Below are 27,286 nucleotides of genomic sequence, written 5' to 3' on the forward strand. Positions count from 1 at the left end.
CCTTAAAACAAAGTAATGAGCAATTTCTACAACCCAGTGTGATGGTTCTCAGACTGTGCTGCACACTGGAATCCCATGAGATTTTGCAAGAAAGGCCACTGCCCAGGCCACACCCAGACCAATAAAATAAGAAATTTGGGGGGAAGCGACTGATGTTGGAACCTTTCAAGCCCCTTCAGGTAATTCCAAAATACAGCTAGGTTTGAGAACCAGGGCTCTGGGCAGGTGCTTGTCAACTGTTCATGTGTATACAAAAGATCTGAGGTTGTTTTAAAACTAGAATTCTGATCCCAAAGTTCTGGGGTGGGGCCTGAGACTCTGGAGCTGTAATAGATTTCCCCAAAGATGAGAAGGAAGAAGAGGAAGAGGAGGAGGAAGAAGAGGAGGAGAAAGAGGAAGAGGAAGGGGGAAAGGGGGAGGAGGTGAGGAGGAGGGGGTGGATGGGGCGGGGGTGGAGGAGGGGGGGAGGGGGAGGAGGCTGCCACAGCTGGTCTCTAAGGGACATTACAGTGACTCAGGGACTCCAGGCTGGGTTACAGCCCCCCCCCCCTTTTCTTCAAAGCACCAGTCAGTACAGCTCCATTTTCATCTGTCTCATGACTTGGTGTTGCGTACACAATTTCATTTAGGGGGAGAATGTTTGAAGGCAAGGGGGAAACAGGAGTGGGGAAGCGCCAGTCGCCTATGGTCACCTGTTGCTGGCCTCTCGCCTCCGGGGGGCTGCGCTCCGAAGCGCCGCTGCTCGGGGCTCAGCGGCAGCGCTCAATTTCCCTCGCCGGAGCTCTGGGGCCCCCCATCCCGGTGGCCCCAGGCCCGGCGCCCGCCCGGAGGAGGAGGAGCCCTGGGCAGCAGCCCCGGGGCCAGGCTCGCAGCAGGGGCAGGGGGGCTGGCGGCTCGCCGGGGTGCCCTGCGCCTGAGGGATTTACTTATTGTGCTGAGGAAGGGAAGGAGGGGGAAACGAAACGAAACGGGGAGAACAACAACAGAACTTAGGCAGCGGAGCAGCAGGAATGGCAGCCTTCCCTAGTTCCCGACTGTGGGGGGCGGGGGGAGCGGCGGAATCCCGCGGGCGCCCCGCGGCTCCCCGGCCCGACGGAGGAAGGTGCGCGGCGGGCGCGCCCCACTTACCATGACTGTGGCCGCGGCCGCGGCGGCCTGGGCGGCCACCGCCGCTTGGTTGGCTTGGTGCTGCGCAGCTTTGATTTTGGCCTGCAAGTGTGCAGGAGGGTGAAAATATTTGCATTTCTCCCTCATGCAACGCCCCTTTATGTAATCCATACAAACGGTTACGGTGTTGTCGTTTGTGTCGATCATGGTGCTGTCTGCGGGGTGTGCAAAGCGGCAGTCGGTCTCCCCCCGGGCACAGTTTCCTCGCTGGAACTCCCTGCATACCTAGGACATGGGCAACAAGAGCAGACGCTGCGGAGGGAAGCCCCGAGGCCGCCCCCGGCGACCACCTCCGCCAGCGCAGCCATTTAGGTTAAAAAAAAAAAAATTTTTTTTTTACAAAGGAATAAATGCTTTTCCTTTCTTTTAATGGTGGCTTTTGTGCCATTTCGATAAAAATTTGATTGTCCAGAACTCAACCAGAGGCCCTGACAAACTAATGTGAGTTTTGCTTCCCCCTCTTTTCTGGAGTGAGACTCTGTATTGAGAAAATAAGTCAAAAGTCTGCAGTTGGGCTAAAATCGCGAAAATCAACAAAGCCTCCATTTCTCTCTGGGTAATGTGCATATCTCTGTATCTACTTTATATATAATAATTAGGACACAATATCTGTGTATATGTAACTACGTAATAGTATAGAATTTGGAGATCTATATCCATACCCAACTCTTCTCCTACCCTGACAACTCTGGGATGCCATAGTTTTTTTGCATGGAGGGATAGTTTCGTCACAGACCAAACCCCCAGGGCATAGCTGTACAAGTCCAGAAAGAATTGGGGGAAACAGACTTGTTCCTCCGCGGAGGATGGGAAGTGGGTGGGGTGAATCTGGAAACTCCTGTTTCCCCCAGGTCTCCCCTGCTCTGCACAGATAACTTACACTTATAAACATAAGTCAGTACTACCATATCTAAGACATTGAAACTTGCATTTAAGGTCACTTTGTTGTTATTTTTGACAGCAAAGACAAAAAGAAAAGATAAAGAGAGAAATAAGTGGAGGGAAGTAGGAATAGAGTTTGAAGTGCTGATGTGTTGCCGTTGCTTTTTTTGGTCCTTAATCCTTCGTTATCCTGAAGTCTCAAGTAACCAGAATGCTCCATCCTCTAAGAGTTCTGGTGGATCAAAAGTTTACTATGTAAAGAAAATTTTCTTTAGAATTTCAAGAGTATTCTTAATTCTGTCTTGAATATCAACAACATAACATGACATGGATAATAAATAGACGTACTACTGATATTTTATTTATATTTTATCATTAGCAGGGCAGAATAAATCATAAAATTATAAGTTATTTTCCCTTTTCGGCTCTAGTTCCAAAGTCAGTATGTTGAAGTGGTGGTTGGCATCTCGACCATCAGTGATGTCATGTGATGGGTCACTGATGTAACAGTCAAGCCTTGTGAAAGTCAAAGGTGCTTGCAAAATACAGTTTCACAGACCAGTGGCCAAGAGGGTTTGAAGGGTAAACAGGTAAGTCACAAAATTGCTCCTTCTTTCCTCCTGCTTTGGATATAAGCCAGTATTCCATCTTTAGTTCATAAAATGTACAAAATAAAAATTACTTAGGTGTTCCCATCAAGTCTGAGTCAGCCCTGCTCTCTGAATGCAATCTTCTGGTCTGAGACTGCGTTCCGAGGTGCAGACAGCCATCGAGCGTTTACCAAGGGTATCTATGTGCGGCCGGCTTCGTTCCTGGTTTGAAATGAACTGCAAGCCGCCCTGCTAAAGTCGCTGGAAATTATTTTTCAGTGTCTTTGTCTACTAGTCCTGTAGGGGAGGACAATTTGTTCCCAACTCAGCTGATTTAATTTGTTTTCTAAACCACACACTCAGGAATCAAACGCTAAAGCTCCACGGGTCCAGCAGGTGGAGCCCCAAACACTTTTCCAGACCAGGAAAGGTCTGTTCTATCTTCACAGGCTGGATAGATCAAAACAGCCGTGTTAGGAAATAGTCTTTTCATTTTGGGCCCGTAAACTCCAGACTGAAGCTGAAATCAGGCAGCACCGTTTTATTGCCCTCAAGATTTATCCAGTAAATATTTCTTTAAATTTTTTTATTGGGTAAATATTTAAACAAATGCACATTGAAAGAACATTCTCCAGTGATCTAACATAAAGCACAGTATACACCCTAACCATACAGGCATCACCTCACAGCTTTAATGCATAATGGAATTAAAGGAGCTCATTGAAAAATGTATCAGAATCTTTACATACCTGTGTAAAATGCTCTATTAAATATCACAGGATATAGTCGAGATAAATCTCCTAACTCTGATTAAAGAGAATATTGGCTTGACTCATGACTTAAGAATTATATTCTATAAATATATGAACTTGTTTTCTTGAGTTTTATAGACCACTTGAACTTAAGTTAAAGAAAATACCTCAGTTGATACCTAAATTTGCCCAGCTTCTAGTTCCCCTGTTTACCAACAATACGACCAGGGCTGATATTCTGGAACATACCAACATAACCATACTAGTTCTTAAAATATTGAAATATGATCATACCAAGTGGTCAACAGTCATAGTTCTACCGACTCCTACCCCTGCCCCTAAGTATCCCCCGTTGCCCTGACTGCTGGGCCTCTGACTTGCCCATTCTCAGGTCTTTCCGGGATCCATCCAAAGTTAATGTCCAGCATCTGGAGGCCTTCAAGAGCCATCCCTATGGCCTGCACAGTGATTGATTCATAGTTCCGCTGGTTGTTAAATATTGTGCCCCTGAACACACATTCCCCACGGGTGAATTTTGTTTGTACTAAGCTAATTCTTTTCCTACAGACTCATTTCCTTTATTCGCTGCCTTAAATTGAAACCATAGAATTACGAATGCATGGCTTTTAGATGAATGTTGTGCACACGCGTGTGCGTGCACGTGGCTGTTTTGCAAGACTGAATTAATATCTTACAAGCGTTCACTTACATAGAAGTACATGCCTGCCACAAATGCATCTCAAACCACAAATATAATTGAAGTACCTCCAGTTTGTCAGTCCTGAGAAGTTTCTGAGTTGCAGTTGAGCCCGGGACAGTGACGGGTGGACTTCCAGGAACAATAACAGGTGTGGTGGGTAGAATTTCCGTTGGGACTAACCCAACTCCAGGGGTTACAGGTGCTAAGTAAGGAGCAAAGCTAATCGCCGTATTTGTCCCTATGGCGGGACCTACAGGAAAAGTGGGCTGTTAAAGGAAGACAACACAGGACAAAGATTCCTTTAGAATAAAACTTTAAAAAATCACCCGCAAGTGTCATTTCAGCAAAACTCACTCATCATAGATAAGACTCCTTGTGTGCATAAATCATTATCTGCGAAAGTTCATTAAATTTCCATTTTGTTTTGTTTAACAAAAATGAAATCCGTATAGATCCCGTCTTCCTAAAACCACACAAAAATCCACAGGAAAACATCATAGAAACTGAATGACAGCAAACAGGTTAAACTTTTCTTTCTAGGAAGGCATTCTCGAGAAAAGATAATAATTCGCCACTGTAATTAAGTGCTCATCACTCCAAACACTGAGTGTTAGGGAGGAAAACCTATGGAGTGCTGACTCAAAATCTTTAATTTCTCCTCCACGGATCTCAAAAAGGAAATGAATAAAGAAAAACCTTGAATAGTGCCTGATTTTCCAGTCGATCGAGTTTGTACATTCTCAAAAAGCAGGGATTATTTGGGGCTGTATTTGCTCGGACAGCATGTTCCCATAGTCCATCACTAGCATGCACGTACCCAACGTTCATAGGCAATGTTCATAGACACCTGCTATCTCATGGTCCAGCTCAACCATGTCTAGATCCAAACTTCCCTTCCTAAAAGGTTGGGTGGAAGAGCAAGAACTTTTCAATTGGCCAATTTTTCAACTGGCCGTTAAAAGTTGGTTTGGTTTCCTAGGTCAAAATCAACACAGCAGTGATACAGGCATACCCTACCTTGTTTAAACTCCTCTATCACTACACTCCCTGTCCACAGACAAGAAGAAATATACTAAGGGGCTAATGGGCTGATTATTTTTCAAATCCCCACCTAAAAATACGCCTCTCAGAAAGGAAATAATATAAGAGAACAAGAAATTTTGCCTCACTCTTCTAGAACCAAGGTTAACAATTAAAGATGCTGAAGACTTTTCTGAGAATAAATTTTACACCGAATCGTACCTGAACGCTTTTGGTTGGTTGCTTGCATTTTTAGTTAATGGATGGCTTTTAACTTCTTTATTTTTAAGACCAGTTCGCAGATATTTGCAATCACGTGTTAATGCCATTTTCTAATACTGAACCATGCCATTGGTCCTGTCACGATACTTCACTATTTATACATTGTGAGTAACATTCTTGTTTTCTATTTATGGCTCTGAATGAGTTGTTGAACATATGGGAAAAATAACAATCTATGTTTATTAAACAAATTTTTTGTTGACAGCAATAACGGAAAAACATCTCTTACGAATGCTCATGTTAGAAAACAGTGAAATATTGATAGTGCGTGCAGGGAGCTCTCAGAGAGTCTGGAAGTCTTTACAGGAGTGGCTGGGGGCCGCAAGAGGTGATTCTGATGGTCTGCAAGCGCTGCTGTAGCCCTCCCACAAGGGGCTCTCAGATCTTTACGGCTCAGACATAAAATTCACTTTGGGACAGAGTTGCAACATGAGGTCTCAACATGGGAAATAGATGGCTGTTAGGATTTTTTCTTTCCAAAATTTTCTATGTGTATGTTTTCCATTTTCAACCCATTTGAGCCATAATTATAGAAAGTTGTGGTTTTCAGGAACTATAGGTTTTATACGTTAGCGCTCTTGAGAGAAAGCCAAGTGATTTAAATGGTATGACTATATAATGCTAGAATTTAAAAAATATCAACCTTGAAAGGTCATAAATCACAACAGATCGGTGATTCAAAAAACTAGCTCTATCAGAAATGCCTGCAGGGAATTTCTTACATAGAGATATGGACAGACCCAATAGGTCAGACTCAAGGCCCCTGCCCTTGAAATTTGCATTTAAAAAATTTACTACATGATTTGATGTGTGGCCCAGTTTGGGGACCACTGTCATAGATGAAGAGTGAAAGTAAGTATTAAAAGACTATGGACTCTGAGAAACAAACTGAGGGCTTCAGAGGGGAGGGGGTGGGGGAATGGGATAGGCTGGTGATGGGTAGGAAGGAGGGCACGTATTGCATGGTGCACTGGGTGTTATACGCAACTAATGAATCATCGAACTTTACATCAAAAACCAGGGATGTACTATATGGTGACTAACATAATATAATAAAAAATATTATTATAATAAATTAAAAAAATAAAACACTTGTACAAAATGTGTAATTTAACCCAGAGACCAATTATCAAAGTAGACACTGAAAGAAAAGATCCCTCCCCCACACCCCCCGTTTTGACTTTCTGTAGCAGCAAATTCCCAACCCTCCTTCCCGTGGATCATTTGAAGCCAGGGTCAGGGGGGTGACATAAACACAGCTTGTCCCTTGACTGTCACTAGGATGTCAGAACCTCAGAACTCATTTCCTGAAACCTTTTCTCCTATCAACGAATCTATTACGATTAGGAAGATCGTGCTTTCCAAAATGTGAGTTACCTGTTCATCTCATTTAATGATCTAAATTGAATGTTGCAGTTTGTTTTACTAATGATAGCTCTAACACGGCTCGGAGAGAGTATTATTCAAAAACAAAACCACAGATTCTAGACTGAGAGTGATCTAAATTCAAATCCAGAGATGCCGGGCAGTGAGTTAAACTCCCTGGGGTTTAGTTTTCTCAACAGCAGACGGGACATAAAACCTGAAGCTTAGCTTAAAGAGTTGGGCCAAACCAGGTGTCATTTCTCCCCCACTTCCCATGGTCAGAACTCAGTAAATAACAGCTATCATTGGTAGTGTAAAAGCCAGCATTAATAAAGTTTTTCCCCCAAATGGCCCACTGCTTCTATAACAGGAATATAATCAGCATAGTACTGTGATAATAGAGGTCAAACTCTCTTAATGATTATTAAACGATAGCAAATGTCTTCTCTTTTTTGAAATATGGGCTGGGAAAATACATTCTTTCGTGTGTAGCTGAAAGTTAAAAGTTTATAGGTCTTAGGAAGATAGATTCAATTGGATATTTTCTCTCTCTTTAATACAGAGTGTTTTTCATCGAAGGTGATGAGTAAAAAGTAAAGTTACGGTCATCTTCAGAGATGGGCACTCTATTATAATTACCGTTGACAGTAATACCTTATGCTTCCGAAGGGTTCCCAGTGTTCAAACCGCTCTCACATACATTGTCTTCTTTAACCTTCTCACTATCCGTGAAGGGCAAGGGTGGCTGTGAGAACTTACAGGTGAAAGCAATTTAGAGTAGAGACCAAATGGGTTATGCAAGGTCGATGCTGCTGACCCAGAGTCAGGGCAAAGCACCCAGGACTCCTGACTCCCAGTCGGGGCTATTTCCACTCCTCTGCACTCCCTAGATTTTGTTGGTAACTGCTCCGAACAGTGGTGTGGAGTGACGCTGCCCTGGAAAGTGGATCCCAGGTCCCGGATTCAAGTTGTACTCCCCAGGTAGAGTCCAGGCTTGACACCACGTCCTCGCACCTGAATTCAGTTCTTAGCTGCAGCTAAGAGAAAAGCAGCACCCCCGAATGATTCTGGTCCCCGGGGCCACATCAGCTCGTGTCTGGGAGGCTGGGCCCCGTGGTTTCTGCACAAGGCCTGCTGCCAGGCTGTCTGACATGGGATCCATTGGGTCCTTGATCATCTCTCAGAACTAGCTGCAGCTGGAAAGGCCAGAAGACGAAGCTATGGCATCTTCTGGACGAAAATGGCTTCTGAAATGCTGGCCTTGCTATTTCTAATCTCTGTGTTTCAGTCCACATGCCTGTGTTTCTCTCTTTAGCTTCTCACGCTCTAGTCTTCTTTCTCAGTACCAGTAGATCCAGGTTCAAAGACCTCTCTGTCTCTCTCTCACACGCATAGAGACACACACACACACACACACACACACACACACACACACACACACACACATTCAGCACGCATTCTTTGCTACCTTGTAGTGGCAAGGAAGGACCAGTGCTGAGCAGTAATGACTAAGTGGCCTGAGGTATTATATGGCTCTGAAATTTAGTCAATTGACTTTTTAAAACAGGAGCGTGAGAGTTCATACATTTAGAAAGCTTTGACTTCAAAGGGTAGGTATTCGACATTCAAACTGAAAGCCTTAAAACATGGCATCCCTTAAGCTTCCTCTCTTTATTTTCAGAAGCTTCTCTGGAAGGCAGAATACCCAATGCAAGACCTTGTCCCTGAGGACTGGGTTGTTTAGGCTCTTAAATCTCTATCCTACTAAGGGCTACCCACCCCCACTTCTTTATCTTTTTCTGTTTTTAATTGAGGCATAACGGACATGCAACATTACATTAGTTTCAGATGTGTAACGTAATGATCGGTATTTGTATATATTGTGAAATGACCCCCACAGTAAGTCATTGACATCCATCACCATATGGACGTACAGAATTTGCCTTCCTGTGATGAGAACATTTAAGATTTACTCTCTTAGCAATTTTCAACTATGCAACACTGTATTCTTAACTGTAGTCCCCATGCTGAATATTACCATCCCCATGAATTACTTTTTTTTAATAACTGGAAAATTGTACCTTATGACCCCCTCTACCCATTTTGCCAGCCCCCTGCTCCTGCCTCTGGCAACCACCAATCTTTCTATCTGTATCTATGAGCTTGGTTTTGTTTTATTCTATGTATAAGGGAGATCATATAGTATTTGTTTTTTCTGTCTGACTTATTTCACTTAATATAATGCCCTTGTGGTCCATTCACATTGTTGCAAATGGCAAGATTTCATTTTTTTAATGACTGAATGATATTTCATTGTATATATACACATCTTCTTTATCCATGCGTTCACTGACAGACGCTTGGGTTGTTTCCATAGCTTGGCTATTGTAAATAATGCTGCAGTGAACATAAGGGTGCAGATATCTTCTCAAGTTAGTGTTTTCATTTTTTTTTGGATAAATACCCAGAAGTGGAACTGATGGATCATATGGTATTTCTATTTTTAATTTTTTGAGAAACCTCTACTGTTTTCCACAGTGACTGCACCAATTCCCAATGCTTGGATTTTCTTTTCTCCACATCCTGGCCACACTTGTTACCTCTTATCTTTTTGATAACACCATTCTAACAGACATGAAGTGATCTCTCTCTCTCTCTCTTTTTTTTCTTTTTTTGAGGCTTATTTATTTGAACGAGAGAGCATGCGTGCGCATATGCCTGAATCGGGGGAGGGGCAGAGGGAGAGGATCTTCAAGTAGACTCCCCACTGAGCATGGAGCCCAACGCAGGGCTCCGTGTCACGACCCTGACATCATGACCTGAGCCGAAACCAAGAATCTGACGCTTAACCAGGTGCCGCGAGAGGTGATATCTTATAGTCATCTTTATTTGCATTTCCCTGATGATGAGTGCTGTTGAGTAGCTTTTCACGACCTGTATGCCATCCGTATGTCTTCTTTGGAAAAATGTCTATTCAGATCTTCTGCCCATTTTTTAAATGGGCAGAGGATTTTGTTTGCTTGTTTGCTATTCTGTGTATGAATTCTTACTATATTTTGGATGTTAACCCCTTATCAGATATATGATTTGCAAATATTGTCTTCCATTCCATAGGTTGCCTTTTCATTTTGCCGATGGTTTCTTTTGCTGGGCAGAAGCTTTTTAGTTTGAAGCAGTCCCACTTGTTGATTTTTGCTTTTGTTGCCTTTGCTTTTGTTATCAAATCCCGAAAATCATCACCAAGACTGATGTCACCACCTATGTTTTCTTTTAAGAAAGGAGTTTAATGGTTTCAGATCTTACACTCAAGTCTTTAATCCATTTTGAGTTAATTTTTGCGTGCATGTCATAAGATAGTGGTCCAGTTTCCTTCTTTTGCATGTAGCTGCCCGTTTTTCTCTGTATTATTCATTGAAGAGACTTTTCCCATTATATATTCTTGGCTCCTTTATTGTAAATTAAATGACTATATATGAGTGAGTTTGTTTCTGGGCTGTCTATTCTGTTATATTGATCTATGTGTCTGTTTTTATGCCGTTACTATACAGTTTTGATTACTATAGCTTTATAATATAGTTTGAAATCAGACAGCATGAGGCCTCCAGCTTTGCTCTTCTTTCTCAAGATTTCTTTTGCTATTCAGGGTCTTTTGTGGTTCCATAAAAATTTTAGGATTATTTGTTCTAGTTCTGTGAAAAATGCCATTGGAATTTTGATAGGAATTATTTGAATCCGTAGATCAGTTTGGGTAGTATGGCTATTTTAATAATATTAATCCTCCCAATCCATGAACATGGACTATCTTTCCACTTATTTATCTCTTCTTCAGTTTTTTTTCATCAGTATCTTATAATTTGCAGTGTATAGACCTTTTACTCCTTGGTTAAATTTATTCCTAGGTATTTTATTCTTTTTGATGCAGTTGTAAATGGGATTTTTTTCTTAATTTTTCTAATAGTTCATTATTAGTGTATAGAAAGATGACAGATTTCTGTGTATTGATTTTGTATCCTGCAATTTACTAAACTCATGTATTAGTGCTAACCACCCACTTCTCTATCTTGAGTGTACACACGAAGGCTGTGTCTTGGGTGGGGATGCAGTGTGTGAGGAAGGAAAGGAAAAGAAGAATTACTTTTATATCCTGTTAGGAATTGGGGAGAGAAAACCTGCCAGGAGGAAAAACTGAAGGGTACTTTTAAAGTATGGTGAATTTGAGACAGAAGAGTTATAAGAGGGAAGAATGATTTGTGTTTTCATTCACTCAGTAAGGACTTTTTGGTACAGGCACTGAACCAGGCCACTGTATGCACACTTATTGAACTTAAACCATAATAGGAAAGAACAAACAAAATTACAATTTATTTTTATGGATAAGCAGAAATGAGGAGGCCTCACTGGTATTGATGGAGATTGGTGGTGGGTCACAGAGGATGGATTTGGAGTCCTTCTGGATAAGATGAAGTTAATATGTGAAGAACAGTAGGATATTTTCAGCAAGAACAAAGACCATGAGGCAAGCAAGAGCTTTGTGTGTTCACAGAACTGAAAGTTCAGTTTGGTTCCAGTGAATACAGAAAGAGTGGCCCATGATGTGTTGGTGAGCTGGTGGGGACCAGACCACAGATGACTTCCTAGAGCATAGCCATGGTTACATATTTAGGCTTTGTCTCTAATGAAATGGGAGAGCACTGATGGGTTTTAAGTAAGGGAGTGATATGATGACTTTATGTGTTACAAATATTTCTCTGGTTGCTGTATGCAGAATACACTGGAATAAAGCAAGAGTGGAAATTGATAGATTAGAAAGGAAATATTTGAATAAAAGATCGATGGAGGCTCAGGTGAGGGTTTGGTAAGGTAAAGAAGGAAACAGACTTGAAATGACAGGACTTGCTGATGGCCTGGATGTGAGAGAATCTGCTTAATTTTGGTTTTGAAACTGCTGGTTGCATTTACTGAAATAGAACATTTGGGCTTGAACACATCAAGTTCCTGTGAGCAATTTAAAGATGAGCCCAGCAGGAAGTTAGATATGCATACTTGGGGCTCTGAGGAGAGGACTGGAAACATATATTGGGGAGTTCTCAGCTTACAGATGATTTACAGCCATGGGAATGGATGAGATGATGAAGGAAATATCCAGTGCCAGGAATGTCCATGTACAATAGTCTCTACCCACATATGGTAGAGGAACACAACGGGCAACATTTCCAGCCTTTTCCCGAGGAGGAAGACAGATTAGAGCGGAAGGAGCATTCCACAAAGGAAAGGTTGATTACGTGGGCTGAATATGGCTGGGAGGTCAAACGAACACAATGAGGGCAAAAGAGATCACTGGTTTTGCAATATGGAGGTCACTGGTGAGATAATCAGAGACTAGGTTTAGGATGGATAGAAGTTAGGAGGGAGTGGAAAAAATATCCGTAGTTCTTTAGAGAAGATTAGCCTAGAAGGAAACCTGAAAATGGAGTGGCACTTGCTACTCTGCGTTCATCAATGTATTTGTCTTAAGCAGTTCCCGCATGTTATTCGCTTCTTGTGGCCGGTCTGACAAATTCCCACAAACTTGGCAACTGATAAAATACAAATTTATCCTTGCATTGTCCTGAAGTCCAGACGTCTGAAATCAGTGTCACCAGGCCCAAATCAAGGTACTGGCACTTTGTGCTCCCTCTGGAGGCTCCAGGGAAGAAATCTATTCCTCTTCTCTTCTGTCTTCTGGTGGCTGTTGGCAGTCTCTGGGTTGAGGCCTCTGCCTCAACGGGCACACTGCCCTTCTCTTCTTCCATAGTGCCAACTCTCCCCCTACCTCTCTCTCATAAGGCTCCTTGTGATTGCATTTAATCCAGGAGCACTGCCATATCTCAAGATGCCCAACTTCCTCATACCTGCAAAGGCCTAGTTTCCTTATAAGGTGACATTTACACGTTCCCTGTACTTTTCAGGGCCATTATTTGGCCTGCGATACTGGCCTAGGTCACTAACTCATTCCTGAGACTCTGAAGTTATTTGTTTGTAGAGTTGATGATTTTTAGGTACATCACACTTCTAACTCCAGGATTTCTTGGGATTTAAAAACTTCTATTGAAATACGTAAATGTACAATTCCTTTTTCATAGATGGATCATGGTTATTAACTTCTAATTATTATTTGAGACAATACATAAACATAACTTTCAAAAAGAAGTTCAGCTAATAGTTAACAATGGGAATGGACTTTTCTTATTAACATTGCCATTGTTAAGTACCAAGTTCAATCTTTATGAATTCTAAATAAATAAGAAGTGAATGATTAAAATGAGTGAGACAGATACATAATGCAGTGTTACTATGTTGACCTTGGTGGTTCTAAATTTATTCCTACAGACATTATTTAATATGAATAACTAAATTATTTTAGCTTTAGGTAATTTAATAAAATAATTTATATGAGTACATCAATAGAGAACCATAAATTATACATGTGTGTGGTTTTAAATAGATCCACTTAAATGCCTATATTTGGTGTTAAATATATTCAGAACTCTGTCTATGCTGTCCTTACATCTAGGCTCGCCCCTACTCATCCTTTGGGATATACTCATCCTTTGGGATATAGTTATTTGGGACCTCCTCCAAGCAGCATTTCCTGCATCATTCAAAATCATAATTCCCTGTGCCTTAATGTTACTTTGCCTGTCTCATGACTCTGTCTACTCCCAAAAGGCTGTCTCTGATTTAGATTGGAACCCCCTGCACCTGGCACTTTTTTTTTTTTAAACTCTGGGCAGAGCTGGGTCCTGGCTACTTTGTGCCACCATTCTTGAGCAGAAACTTGGAGACAAGCAGAACTGCTAACCATCTGCCTGGATTCTCTCCCTCTTCCAGCCATTCCCACCCTCCCCATCTCATCACGCAGACACTCAACAAAGTACATCTCAGGGGTAGCTATCCTTTTTAATTTAGCAGTTTTCAACAACATAGACTTTTCACACAATAAAGACTAATTTTTAAACAATAGTCTTTTGTGTATGTACTTCTAAAGCAAATTTTGCTCACTTTACTGGCTTTGTTTTTTTTTTTTTTAATTAGCTTGTTTTTGACAAATAATTCACCAATGTAAATGAAATCCATTCAAGCCAAATGCACTCCTTTTCCCCAGGGCCTCGTTCCTAAAACAACTTCCAGACCTTTAAGGAAGTACTTTCAAACACTGAAATCATGGAGAAAACATGACACAAAACATATTTAAAGACTGAACTCCTTTGAGCATTTAATCGTGTGGCCCTGGTCACAGATGCCACACCCCTGGCCAGCCTCCTCTTCACACAGACCATCACCTCATACTCTGAATCAAGTGGAGAACTTTTTCCATTTTAAGATGGTTCAAATGCGGAGTTTACCGGTGAGCAAGAGTTGCAGGGACACCATTTCCCAGATACCGCTTAGAAATTGTCATTGCCTACTGTGTCCACACACATTTTTTCCATTTAAATAATTTCAAAAACCCTATTTTCAGCATCCATTTAGCTTCAAAGCTATTTGCTTTAATTGTAGCCAGAGACAAAGTAGAGGGAGGCCATTTTAGGCCAATGTGGCCCTGCCTGTACCAACACTTTAATCATCAAGCCTGTCATCAGATGCGATGTACTCACCACTGGATGAAGTGGGGTTCCTGGAAACATAAATTGCATCTGCTGGGCAAGCATCGCTGCGGCAGTTTTTTGCTGGATCAAATTGTTCCTCCCATTAATTTCTAGTTGAGTTTTTAAATGTGTTGGAGGATGAAGATACTTGCAGTTCTCTCTTGAACAACGGCCCTGTAAAACGAATGTTTGGTTTTAGGACTGTTAGGAGTAGCTGTCATCTATTGTCAACTATCTCACAATTGCTCCATGTATAACAAAGGTAAGAATCCCGTGCGTGCGTGCGTGCGCGCTCATGTTGGAACATACAACAGGAATATACAAGGTGTGAATCTGGCATTAGATGATTATCAACCTTGCTCAAACCTGTTTGGCAGGGAGGCTTCCTGGGATTTTTTGCTGTTTTTCTTTCTAATGGGTTCCAACTCTGCCAACACACTCTAAAGAAATCTGAGTGCTAGGAGTAAAGGCAGACCTTTCTCCTAGGAGGTGTGGAAGGCAACCAGAGGAGCATTTTTATGGGGACTTATCAAAAGGACTCTTTGAACTTGCTCTATGTTGGCTTGTGCATGCTGGAGTGATGACTAAATATGAATGATTACGTGCTGAATTTGCACAGTAGCGACAGTAATAAGAACTTCTTGAAATGCATGTTCCAGATTGGCTGAAGATATCCCTAGTTCAATCACTGAAGAAGAGGCAGTGGTCATACAGGAGTGGATATTTCTTGGTAATAGATGCAGTAGTGAAAATTCCAGGCATAAACTCAGATAATTACCTGCAGCTAATAAGTTTTTGGTACACCAAAGCTGGTTACCCGATGTCCCTGCCCCACTCCCATGACAGTTGTATCAAATTTAATGTCACAATATGACACAGTGAAGAGTGTTTATGGCTAAAGTAATATTTGGCGTTACAGTTGGCACAGCAAAAAAAATTAATTAGGTGACAGGTGTGCATACAACCAGTCCTGAAGAGTAATCGCAAATGTAAGGTTCATACTGAATTCCCACGTTTTCAAAATTACCAACTGAGAGAATCATGTTGATGTGTGAATTATGCAATTTCTGGAAAAAGAAGAGCAGACTGTGCTAACCAGTGTGAGTATTATCATTCCCTAAAGAATTAGTTTATTTGCAACCAAGAAAAGAGAATATGGGTTTGTTTACCAGATATAAAAATAATTTTAAACGGCAAGCTTGGTGGTACTGGGGAAACAAATTTGTTTGTAGTCATCCTAATTCTAAACATCTGGAGTTCTCACTCCGTGTCCCGCTAATTTCAGCTGCACTTTTGGCAGTGTGGGCTCCCTCTTCAGCATGAACCCTCCCCCGCCGCAGTGGAGAAGGGCAGATGTCAGTGGCAGGCTCGGTCCTGGTGGTCTGGGCCCATCAACCGATGCTGTCCCAAGGCTGTACTATTATTAGCATTACAGGTCGTGTCACCCTCTGCAGGTAGGACACCGGGCAGGTACTAGGGACATCAAAAGGAATCGGCCACATTTCTGTTAATAAAATTCTATAACAATGGTTACAGGTCAGTATGTCTCCTTAGTCTCAAGCTCATATTTTGAATGTGTCCTGCAGCTTCCTATGTGAGCCATCCCAGGTCAGCCACTGGAAGGCTGTTATAAAGACACAGGTAAACTGGAACCACAATGAAAAATAATCTAAATCCAAGAGCCCTAAGAATCTTTCTCCTTCTCTCTCCGTCTACTTGTCTCTGCAGTTTTGGGGGGGGGGTTAGTTTTTATCCTAACTTTCCTTTGCACTTTGTTTTGTGATGTCCTCCCTTGACAATTGCTGAGTTTGCTAAGAGCAAACCTCCAAGACGCGTGTGTATTGGGTCAGCTCCTACAACACAGGCGTGTGACTGGTCCCTGGATTGGCTGCCTGTCAGCCAAGTATCCAAATACACGCGTATCATCTATGATGGGAGGTGGTTCATGGGATACGAGATGTAGCTACTGACCATCAGCACGGGTGGGAGAGGATTAAACAGGATGACATTTCTCGTACAGAAAATATGCACCCCAGACTTCTGACAACCTCAATCCATGCTCTCTTTAGGCACAATCACTTCACCTGGAGGTTGACACCCAGAAAGGCTCAGGTCTACAAGATACCCGTATAGGCCTGTGTGCACAAACATACAGCCGGCCCTAAGGAGGGGATTTGGAAAAGAATTCCATCCAATGGTGATGGAATCTGTGAAATATCCAGACCTCTACCAGTTCGACTCTTTAGTTTTGCTTATTCATATAACTGTCCCTTTGATTCACTAGTCTTCGAATGTAATCCTTTGTAGCTACACATAAAAATTTCGATTAGGCCAGAAAAATATGGTTTTCTTGTAAATGCTATTATCTTTTGATACAATTGGGACACTTAAGGAACTGTATAAACTATTTTCAGCCAAGAGAACATGATTTACAGCACTGAATTAGTAATTTATTGATGGAACCTTCTTTTTCATGAGAATTAATGCAATTTCCTAGTGTCCTTACTTACATACTCGGAGTAAGGCATGTTATGGATCACCCACATGCCAGACAATCTATACATGGCTATCTCATTTTCCCCGTACAACAGCTATAATGGTACCTATCTTACAAAATAGCAAATGGGCTGAGAAATATTAAGGAACCTTTCCGAGGTCATGTAATTGGTAAGTGGTAGAGCTAGGTTCTAAATTGATGTCTACCTGACCCAACTACATCACTACACCAAGCTATTTATTAGCAATAGCTAAAATCTAGAGAAGATAACAATTTAGTGCTATCCTTGATACAATAATATGGTGTATACATATTATATAATAATAAGGATACATAATACAATTTAAAATATAGTAAAATATATATGAGAATTTGGGAATGGAAAAACATTATTTGCCTAGGTCTATCCCTCTGTAGGGGGTAGAGAAATGGTTACGCTCACAGGCTCTGGAGGCAGACTCCTGGGCACATAACTTGGTTCTGCTCTTTCCTACCTGTGCAACTTTGAGCAAACTCTTGAATTTCTTGTGCATCAGTTCTTTTTTATCTGTACACTAAAAACCATGAATTGTGTTTTCTCTAAGGGCTGTTGTGGGATTTAATGAATTAATCCACGCACAAAGTTTAGAGGTACATACACCGGGTATGTAGTAAGCATTGAGTAAATGTTGTTAATATTACCAGAAAAGGAGAAAATATTTGTATATGATATTTTGTTTACAAGAAGTGCAGACCACAGATTTAGTTGTATTTTGTGGCTTTTCGGTTCTTCCGTAGAACAGAGTTTTCCTTCAAAACATGAAGAAAGCTACTTAATGATACTTATTCAAATATCTTATATTTAAAATTATTTTCAATTCTCTGGGGTATTTCTGCAAGTATGCACATTTAAAGAAACAGCCCTGGGGTATGTGGGTGGCCCCGGTCATGATCTCAAGGTCATGGGATCAAACCCCATGTCAGGCTCCCTACTCAGAGGGGAGTCTGCTTGTTCCTCTCCCCCTGCCTCCCCCCACTTTGCTCTTGCTCTCTCACTAATAAATAAATAAAATCTTAAAAAAATACTAAAAAATAAACAGCCCTGCACCATAGTTTAATCTAGTATTAATATTGGGAAGTGTGTCGCACCATGGATGTTTGAGGCATACTAATTGAAGAACTGGGAAACTCTAGGCCGAGTTTTAGTAAAGGATCCTACAGGACTCTAAAATCCTAAAGGAAAAGCAACTGTCAAAATATAACGAGCTATTTGACACAGTAAACAATTTGTAAGGAAGTTTTTGTGAAGGCGTAAGATTTGTCAGGATACGCATCATCGCACAGAAACTGCTGATTATCATGGCAAGTTGTCATAACTGAAACGGAGAGGGCAGCATGCAGAAATGTAAAGTGTCTTTGTACATCATTGTAAAACAACACAACAGCAGCGTCAAAAGTAGTATCTCCCGATTTTAGTCTAAGAAATAAAGATAAAAATGTCTTGGAAAAGTCTTCCTGTGGCCTCTAGGATTGTTTCTTGTTTTATTTCAACTCTCCCTCCCTTTTAGGTCTTGGTTAAACACTGTGTCTGGGAAAGAGAGAAGTAGGGTCCGGCCTCTAGAGAAGAGGACTGCGCGGTTTCTGTGGGTTGGGGATGGGAGGGTGCCATGGCGGAGTCCACGTGGAGAGTCTTCTGGAAACGAAACACGGGAGCCCAGGCGAAGGCAGGCAGATGGGCCCATGCAAGGGGCCACTGTGGGGATCAAACTCCTGAGGACATCAGGCCTTCAGGTGCTTTGCCCACCCCCGGTAGTATGGAGACCGCAAGTGGTCTGGGTCACACTCACCGTTGTCCTTGGTGTACTTCTGGGCTAGGATCTCATTCATTCACTCATTCAACAAGTGTTTATTGAGATCTTACCATGTGTGTGCCAGGCATGGTGACGAGAGTGGGTTAGACAAAGCCAGGCAAACAGAAGCCACGCGGCCTACCTTCCTGAAGCCTGCGGTCTAGCACTGAAGATGTATGTTAGCCAAATAACGACACAGATAAATGTATAAACTGTGATACGTGTTCCGAGGAGAATGCTGAGAGAAGGTGGCGGAAGATGGTCAAAATTGAGACTGGGGGGTCAGGGAAGGATGCTGAAAAAGTGACATTAAACTGGGACCCAAAAGATAAGAAGGAACATGGCAAGGCAGTGAGCGGTACCCGTGTGTGTGTGTGTGTGTGTGTGTGTGTGTGTGTGTGTGTGTTGAGGGGAGAGAATACGAAATGAGAATGAGAGGAAGAGAATGTGCAAGGAGAATGTCCTAGGTGAATGTACCATCCAGGGACATGCATGAAGTTTCCCGAGGCTGCAGTATGGAAGGGGGTGCGCGCTGGAGCCGGGGTGAGAAAATAGGAAACAGGAGCAGACTGGAGCCAAGGTAAGGGGTTTGAACGTCACTGCCACGGAGTTTTTAAGTAGGAGCAGAGAATCATTTTAGTCTAGCTCGGTGCAAAATTGCACCCTGATTATTAGATTTCAAACTACTTTTATTTACTACTTTCTCTACTTTCATTATAGTTCGCATTGTTTGGAGACCACTTATTTAAAAACAAAAGCAGAATTCTGTCAGAGTCTACATAGAATGTGTGCATTATTTTTCTTCAAAAATAATCTCTATTTCAGGAATATTTAGATTAGGAAGGATGGTTAGAGGTAAAAATGTCACACCGAAGTAAGTTTATTCAAGCAAGCGACCATGGAGAATTCGAATACAGAGGACCCATGTCGATTCTCACCAGAACATGGAAAGATGCTAAACTGTAATCTGTACTTGGCAGAACAACAGATCGGATCCATCGGAGTTACATGGCCATTACATTCCATGGTGTGGGATCGAGTAAATGGAGACTTGGCTAAGACAAGATTTCAGAATCAGGTCAGTGTGAGGGGGAAAAAAAAACATAATTGGAAAATGAGATTTTCTAGATGCTTATTTTAAAACAAGTAATTTTTAGAACCTTTTTCTAGTCTGCTCCTAATTGAAAAAGTCAATTAAAATATGGAAGCCGAAAAGAAAACAGATTAATTAGGAGATTGTTAAAAGGATTAACAACAGGCGTTTTTGCCCACAGGAAGAGCTGACAGAATACAACCCACTCGTTTTCCATGGGAAAAGCTATGGATTTTATAGGATGTACAATTCAAACAGTTAATAGGCCCCTGCTATTGGGGATCATTTGAATTGGGTCTTGGCGTGGGCTGAGTCATTGATTAGCAGCCTCTAAAAATGTCCTCCTGGGGGAGAATAATTCCAGCCGGAGTCCGGGGTCAGCGTCCAACCTACTGAATTCTTCCCCCTGCAGCTGGGTCTTGGACACTCGGTGTTTCCAGTACGTGATAGTGTTTCGGAGTGAGCGGGCCAGGAGCTGGAAGTGCAAGTGTGGACTCTGGTGACTGATGGCAGGTGCATGTGCTGAGAGTGGCCTACAGGGACCCTTTGAGTCCAGGAGCCTGCCTTGGACCCCAAAGCTGGCCATGGAAGAGGCCCTCAGGTTCCTCTGCATTCCACGCACGTGAGACCAGCTTAACGAACTCCTGATGTGACAACAGATTCTCGTCCTGGAGTTACATTCCAGAGACCTGGCCTGTCTGGGACCCTCTCTTGGAGAAGAAGTCTGAACTCGTGGTAAAGGGAACAGCCTCTCCCTGGACTACTCTGGCTTGGAATCCAGCTCTGCTGTTCTTGCCATGGGGCTCTGTGGCCTCGCGCTGTCACAGCTACAACACGGGGATAGCAATGGTTCCTACCTCTAGACTTTGGTAAAGATGAAGAGTGAATGCGCGTGAAGCGTTTGAGCAGTTTCTGGCACACAGCGAGCCCTCTGGAAGGTTTTGATATTATTACTCTTACCATCCTCATCCTCATCATCACTTATACTATGAGCACCTTTGCTGCATTGTAGAGAAAAAGAAATGGTATTAAAAACCACCTCTTTAATCCTCGTTCAGTTCCTCGATCCCCGAGCTCCCAGGAGCTATGAGGCTCTTTAACCCTCCGGTACTCTTGTTCTCACAATCAGTGCCAACACGGGCCGTTTCTCTCTTCAGAAGAGCCTCAGATCTGGTTCTCTGATATTTTTCCTGCTCTAACCTGCCAGGGCTGATTGACATGGCATGACTCATCTAGAATTTAAAGCAAATATGCATTACAGTGGGAAAATCCTGGAATTCTGGTTGTGGGTTCATCCCCAAATGGTTATATGAACTTTTACAAATCATGACAATGGTCTGTGTCTCAATTTTCTCGTCTGTCAAACGGGTGCATTCATATTCCCATATCTCCGCTCCTTCCTGCTGGCTGTGACAGCTTGAGAGAGAGCAGATGTTGCTCGGGAAACATCGTAATTTGCTCTACACTGTCGATTCCACGTCTCTTTCCTCTTAAATGTTCCTCATCTAGGAAAAGGGGAAAGCTACACATACCAAGAGTTACAGTAAAGAGTGACACCAGGGATTAGGTGGCAACAGCCCCGGCATGTTCTGAGAACAGTTGAGAAGTCTATGTGACAGACAAGGCACAAGGCACCCCAGCAGAAGCGGCGAATTAAGTCAAAATTGATTAAGTCTAGGAGGATTTATTAAGTACCTACAGTGTACACAGCTTGAAAGTGAGAAATTCAATCAAACAGACCACGTTTTGGCCCTTGTGACATAGAAGTCGTCCAGCAGACGTTTCTAAGGGACTGAACTCGCTGGGTGAGTCACAGCCTACAGGTTCAGAGACTCTCAAGTTTTTTTCAGAGTGGGGGGGAGGTGGGGGAGTGGAAGAAAGGCCTTGATTTGACCAGGGGAGCAGATTTATATTAGTGTATCATTTTAATGGGTCTAAGTCAGGTGGCAAAAGGCTGAGTTTAACATTTGGCCTGAACCTTCTCTTCCTTCTGCAGCACATTTCCGGAAGGATATGGGCAAGTGAAAGTGTAGGGGAATAAAATGGTTATTCACATCAGGGCCTAATTTATAACATTAACTATGCGGCCGATATAGCTGTACTCTAAGGCAAGTGACAGATTAGGCTTTTAAGCTTCTTTTGAATTTAAATAAACTAATTGAACCGCATGAGCTCCTTGTAGTATTAGTTCCAACTACATAATAGAGCAAATAAAATACAACCACAGAAGGACTGTGGAATTAGAGGAAACTGAATTCGGGGAATCACTATAAGCAAATGATAACCAGAACTTCCATCAAAATGAACAGTTGCCCGGATCGTCAATATTATGTACGCATTTAAAATAAGCACTTTCTGTTTATTAGTAATTTAGCTCAATTTACATTACAACTCATCTTTTATAGTCTTTTGGTCAAGAGCATAAAACACTATACTTATTAAAGACAGATGAAAAAGGGCACATTTACGATCTGATCTTCCCTTTTTCTGGGGAGGGTTCCTTTATCTCCCGCTCCCACGGGATGGAGGAAACGTGTAGGAAGATCTAAGGAAGACTGGAGAAGTGGCCAGATGGGGAAACTAGGGGAAAATCACAAATGCTGATAGGCAGTTACCAACACCTCCGTTTTTCCCCACCGCCAACGCCAGCCGAGGGCACAGCTATGAGGTGGGGGCAGGGGATGAAGTCCGAAGCATGGGCAGTAGATGACTGGCCCAAGCGATAGTGGGAGCTGTAGTTTAGTTTGCTTTCTCTTTCCAGAAAACCACCGGAACCAGCATTACCTGTCATTCCACTGCTGCACCTGGCCTCTGGGGTGACACCCAGAGCCCTCCCCCAGCGCTAATGCTTTTAACTCTTCTTAGAGAGTGGGTCAAATGCTTATGGGTTTTCCCATCTCTAGATAATACGTTTAGGGCCATTTGTTATCAACAGAGGGCTGGACACCTTAGGGTCGTCAGCAGTGCTTTGTAAATAGATTTGGGACTCATGCACCACTATGGTGATGCAACTGCCCCTTTCCTTGTTTCTTTTTTTTTTATTTTTAGTTTTTAATTTATTTTTTTAATAATAATTTTTTATTATATTATGTTAGCCACCATACAGTACATCCCTAGATTTTGATGTAAAGTTCCATGATTCGTTACTTGTGTATAACACCCATTTAAAAATAATTAATATATAGTGTTAATATTAGTTTCAGAGGTACAATATAGTGATTCAACACTTCTGTACATACTCAGTGCTCATCACGGTGTACTCTTAATTCCCTTCACCTGTTTCAACCATCCCTCCCACCCCCCACCCCCCAGCTCCCCCACTGGCAACCATGTTTATTCTCTGTATTTAAGAATCTGTTTTTTTTGCTTGTCTCTTTTTTTCTTTCTTTCTTTCTTTCTTTCTTTCTTTCTTTCTTTCTTTCTTTCTTTCTTTTCTCTTCTTTTCTTTTCTTTTCTTTTCTTTCTTGAATTCCACATATTGGTGAAATCATATGGTGTTTGTCTTTCTCTGACTGACTTATTTTACTTGGCATGATACCCTCTAGGTCCAACCATGTTGTTGCAAATGACAAGAGTTCATTCTTTTTTATGGCTGAGTAATATTCCACTGTAGATCTGCACCACATCTTCTTTAGCCACTCACCTATCAATTGACACTTAGGTTGTTTCCAAAACCTGGCTATGGTAAATAATGCTACAGCAAACAGAGGGGTGCATATATCTTTTTAAACTTCTGTTTTTGTTTTCTTTGGGGAAAAACCCAGTAGTAGAACTATTGGATTGTATGGTAATTCTAGTTTAAGTTTTTTAAGGAACCTCCATTCTGTTTTCCACAGCTGCACCAGTTTGCATTTCCACCAACAGTGTCAGAGGGTTCCTTTTCTCCACATCCTAACCAATACCTATTGTTTCTTGTGCTTTTGATTTTAGCCATTCTGACAGGCGTGAGGTGATATCACATTGTGGTTTTAATTTGCACTTCCCTGATGATGATTGATGTTGAGTATCTTTTCATGTGTCTGTTGGCCATCTGTACGTCTTCTATAGAAAAAGAAATCTATTCAGGTCCTCTGCCCATTTCTTAAATTGGATTATTATTATTATTATTGGTATTGAGTTGTATAGGTTTTTTATATATTTTGGAGAGTGACCCCTAATTGGATATATCATTTGTGAATACCTTCTCCCATTCAGTAGGTTGCTTTTTTGGTTTGTTGATGGTTTCCTTCATTGTGACGACTGCCTTCTTCCTTCAAACACTACTGGTAAGTGCCATTAAGTCCTAACTTTATAACCATTTTAGGGGCCAAACATAAAAACTGACACATGAGGAAGAGAGACAAAGAGGGCTGATTATTTGTAGTTCGCCATTTCAAAGCACGTTTACATCTTTATCTTTTAATGGATTTAGGTTGCCATGCAGTTTTAGTTTCTCGTACCATTTTTGTCTTGTGATTGGAAAGAACTGGTCTGTCATATTTAATTCAGGAGCCACACCCTGTTTTTACTGGGCTTTTCCATTCAGATGTTAACTGAAAATGTGCCAATTAAGAGAAATCAGTGACACCAAAAATTGCCCCTGTGTTCTTGAGCGATTTAATGAAACTAATTTCTGGGCGTCAGATGCTTCATTTGAAAATTATTTTATCTGACTGGAAGGTGAATGTCTTTGGTCACAGAGATACATCGGTGAGTGTAGATTGTGAGAAAATATCAACAGAAAACCAGGTTAGCGGCTGTTTGACTTCAGGGTCTAGATTTCCTAACGTCACGTTCGTAGATGTGTGCATTGCCATGGCCGTGTGCAACAGCAGCTCTATGAAATATTAATATCGCAGCAGTAGAATTTTCCTGTGGGGAAGGGCACACGTTTCTCGTCTATTTATTATACTTCTCCTCAAAGCCCAGCAGTACAGGGACCCTTACACAGAGGGCACTCCATGCATATTATCAAATGATCATCCTTTCTTCTCGTTGACAAATCCTGCTGAGCCCCTTCTATGTGCCAAGCCCTGTGATATGTATTTTTTAGAGAGAGAGAGAGAGAGGGCGAACAGGGGAAGGGGCAGAGGGGGAGGGAGAGAGACAATCTTAAGCAGGCTCCACTCCCAGCATGGAGCCCCCCAAGGGCTCAGTCTCATGACTCTGATCATCACCTGAGCTGAAATCAAGAGTCGGATGCTTTACCGACTTCATCAGCTTATCCGGTTGGATGTATGTGGAGGGGGAGGTGGGTAGGGAGGAAGACTTGGCCATTTGGAAAATTAAAACAAGCCGGGCTCATCCACAATCACTCTGCAGGAGTTAAATTCCTGAAGCCTTATAAAGGCCTTCACACAGCACCTGGAACAAAGTAAATGCTCAGTAAATTCTGGCTGCTATTTTTACTCTCATTGGTTCTTGCTGATTCCAGAAGCTGGCCACTTCTTAAATAAGTGACATTTTCCCAAAGACATAAAATGTTACTATACATCTTCTGTTGTCAGAGTCTTTTCAGTCTGATCTGTAAACTGAGCGGTGAATCACCTCTCCCCTCACTGAGGTCTTCCTGGAATCAGGACACAGGTAGACCATCAGCCTCAATGGCTGGTATTTAGGGGAGATGCTCCTGTCCAGCTGTGCCATTTATCCAGAGACGGGAAGTACTTCTGTCCCAGTTAGAAAACAGCCGCTGCCCCAAGCTTGTGGAGTATCAGGTGTTTTCTCCACTTCTTTGGTTGCTCTGGCCACTCCCTCGAATCCCAACACCTCCTCCCCCCAACACACACACACAGACACTCTCTCTCTCTCTCTTTCTCTCCCTCTCTCTCTCTCTCCCTGGAATCAAAGTGTTAAATCCCACACAGTAGGGGGTCTTCCTGACCCAGTTCTCCTGCAGTCTGACTGCTCCCTATGTACCTGGGAGGTATTCATTTTAAAATATTTTGCATATCACACCTGATTATAAATATACTTGTGACAAAGCCAGAGTGCCCCGGTTGCTGCTGTTGGAGCTGGGAAGGCTTCCAGGAGGAGGTGGGAGAAGGGTGGGTGAGGAATGCACGGATGCATGGGGAAGGGGTGGGCAGCAAAGGGAGGAAGACGGAGAAAGGCACCAGGGAGAAGAGGAAGGTTGGCTGAAGAATCTCTAGAAGAAGATGGAAAGATAGAGTGTCCTTTCAAGAGTGCGTTCATTTTTACAAGGGAACACTTTTCTTAGGCTGGTTTGCAATTCTTGGTGGTACGGGACTGGCCAGCCCAGCAGACCGCAGCCGAAGGAAGCTGCACTTTGTTCGGGAAACACAGCCTGGGAAGGTGTAGGCATAGTCCCTTGCTCGCAGTGCTGCCTGCTGGCAGAGGTGTGGGCCTTATCCAGCGGTCCCCTGAGGGCAGAGCCACATGCCTCCCTTCCTTTATTCATTCAACAAACATCTTGGGAGCGTGTGCTCTATGCCAGAAACTGGGATGGAATTACGCACAGGGTACTAAGACGTGGTCCCACCCTCAACAGAAATAGCTAAGGCTTATGTAACGGTGCGAGGATCACGTACCAGGCAGCCTCAGAGTGCTTTCTGTAGGTTATACTGTAATCTTCAATACAAGATCTTTACAGAGCCACTGCTAATGTTCTCATTTGATGGAATGAAAGGGAGGCACACAGGGGTAAATAACCTCCCAGGGTCACACAGGCAGAAATGGCAGAGCCCTGCGTCCAAAGCTGCTGTCAGCTCTTAAGAAACTAGAAATCCAATAGATTTGGATCACACCGTGAAAAGCATTCTCGAGACACAGTATCTTATTACAGCTTCCCAACATTCTTGTAATATGGTACCCGGATTTAAGGGTAAGAAAAATGAAGCCCGGAGGGAATTGAAGGTACTTTCCAAGGCTGAGTCAGAGTCAGCCAGGACTCGATTCTGGTCCCAAGTGACTAGAAAGTGTGCCCCTCTCCACTGTCCCTCGAGGTCAGTGGAAGAGCTATGGGCAACAATTTTTATGGCCCAACATATGAAAGATGTGTTTAGGACAGAATGAGCAGCCTTGTGTGATAACGGACATTAGGGAGATGACCCTGGAAGTTCCAAGTTATGGGGCTGCATTGTGTCATCCCAGAAGGATAAGCGCCGGTACCTAGAATGTGATTTTATTTGGAGATAGGGTCTTTACAGAGGTAACTGGGTGCCGATGAGGCCATTAGGGTGGGTCTTAGTCCAGTAAGACTGGCATCCTTATAAAAGGGAGAAATTCAGGCACAGGGAGAAACATGCATGGGGGAGGATGATGTGAACAGACACAGGGAGAAGTTGGCCATCTCTAAGCCAAGGGACGTCTGAAGTGACCAGAAGCTGGGAGAGAGGCCTGGCATAGATCCTGCCCTAGTTCTTTGGAGGGAGCGAGGCAGTGCAGACACTCCTTAATTTCAGCCTCCAAAACGGGGACAGAAAAAATCTCTGTTGTTCTAAGCCACCTACTTTGTGGAACTTGTTACAGCAGCCTGAGGA

The 27,286-nt window shown here is 42.6% G+C and overlaps 1 protein-coding gene across 5 annotated transcripts in view; it reads right to left on the bottom strand.

Moving 5' to 3' along the window:
* MBNL2 (muscleblind like splicing regulator 2) overlaps nucleotides 1–27,286 on the bottom strand; it is a 154,239-nt gene that overhangs the window by 39,999 nt on the left and 86,954 nt on the right. For all 5 annotated transcript variants that reach the window (XM_045810981.2, XM_045810983.2, XM_045810980.2 and 2 more), the window contains 3 exons: nucleotides 14,396–14,560; nucleotides 4,157–4,357; nucleotides 1,129–1,392 (listed from right to left, as the gene is read on the bottom strand). In XM_045810981.2, the coding sequence (XP_045666937.1) occupies nucleotides 1,129–1,392; nucleotides 4,157–4,357; nucleotides 14,396–14,560 (630 nt within the window). The remainder of the gene's footprint in view (nucleotides 1–1,128; nucleotides 1,393–4,156; nucleotides 4,358–14,395; nucleotides 14,561–27,286) is intronic.

This window comes from Ursus americanus, chromosome 10 (assembly GCF_024610735.1).
Source record: "Ursus americanus isolate L20-20 chromosome 10, mUrsAme1.1.p, whole genome shotgun sequence".
Lineage (NCBI taxonomy): Eukaryota > Metazoa > Chordata > Mammalia > Carnivora > Ursidae > Ursus > Ursus americanus.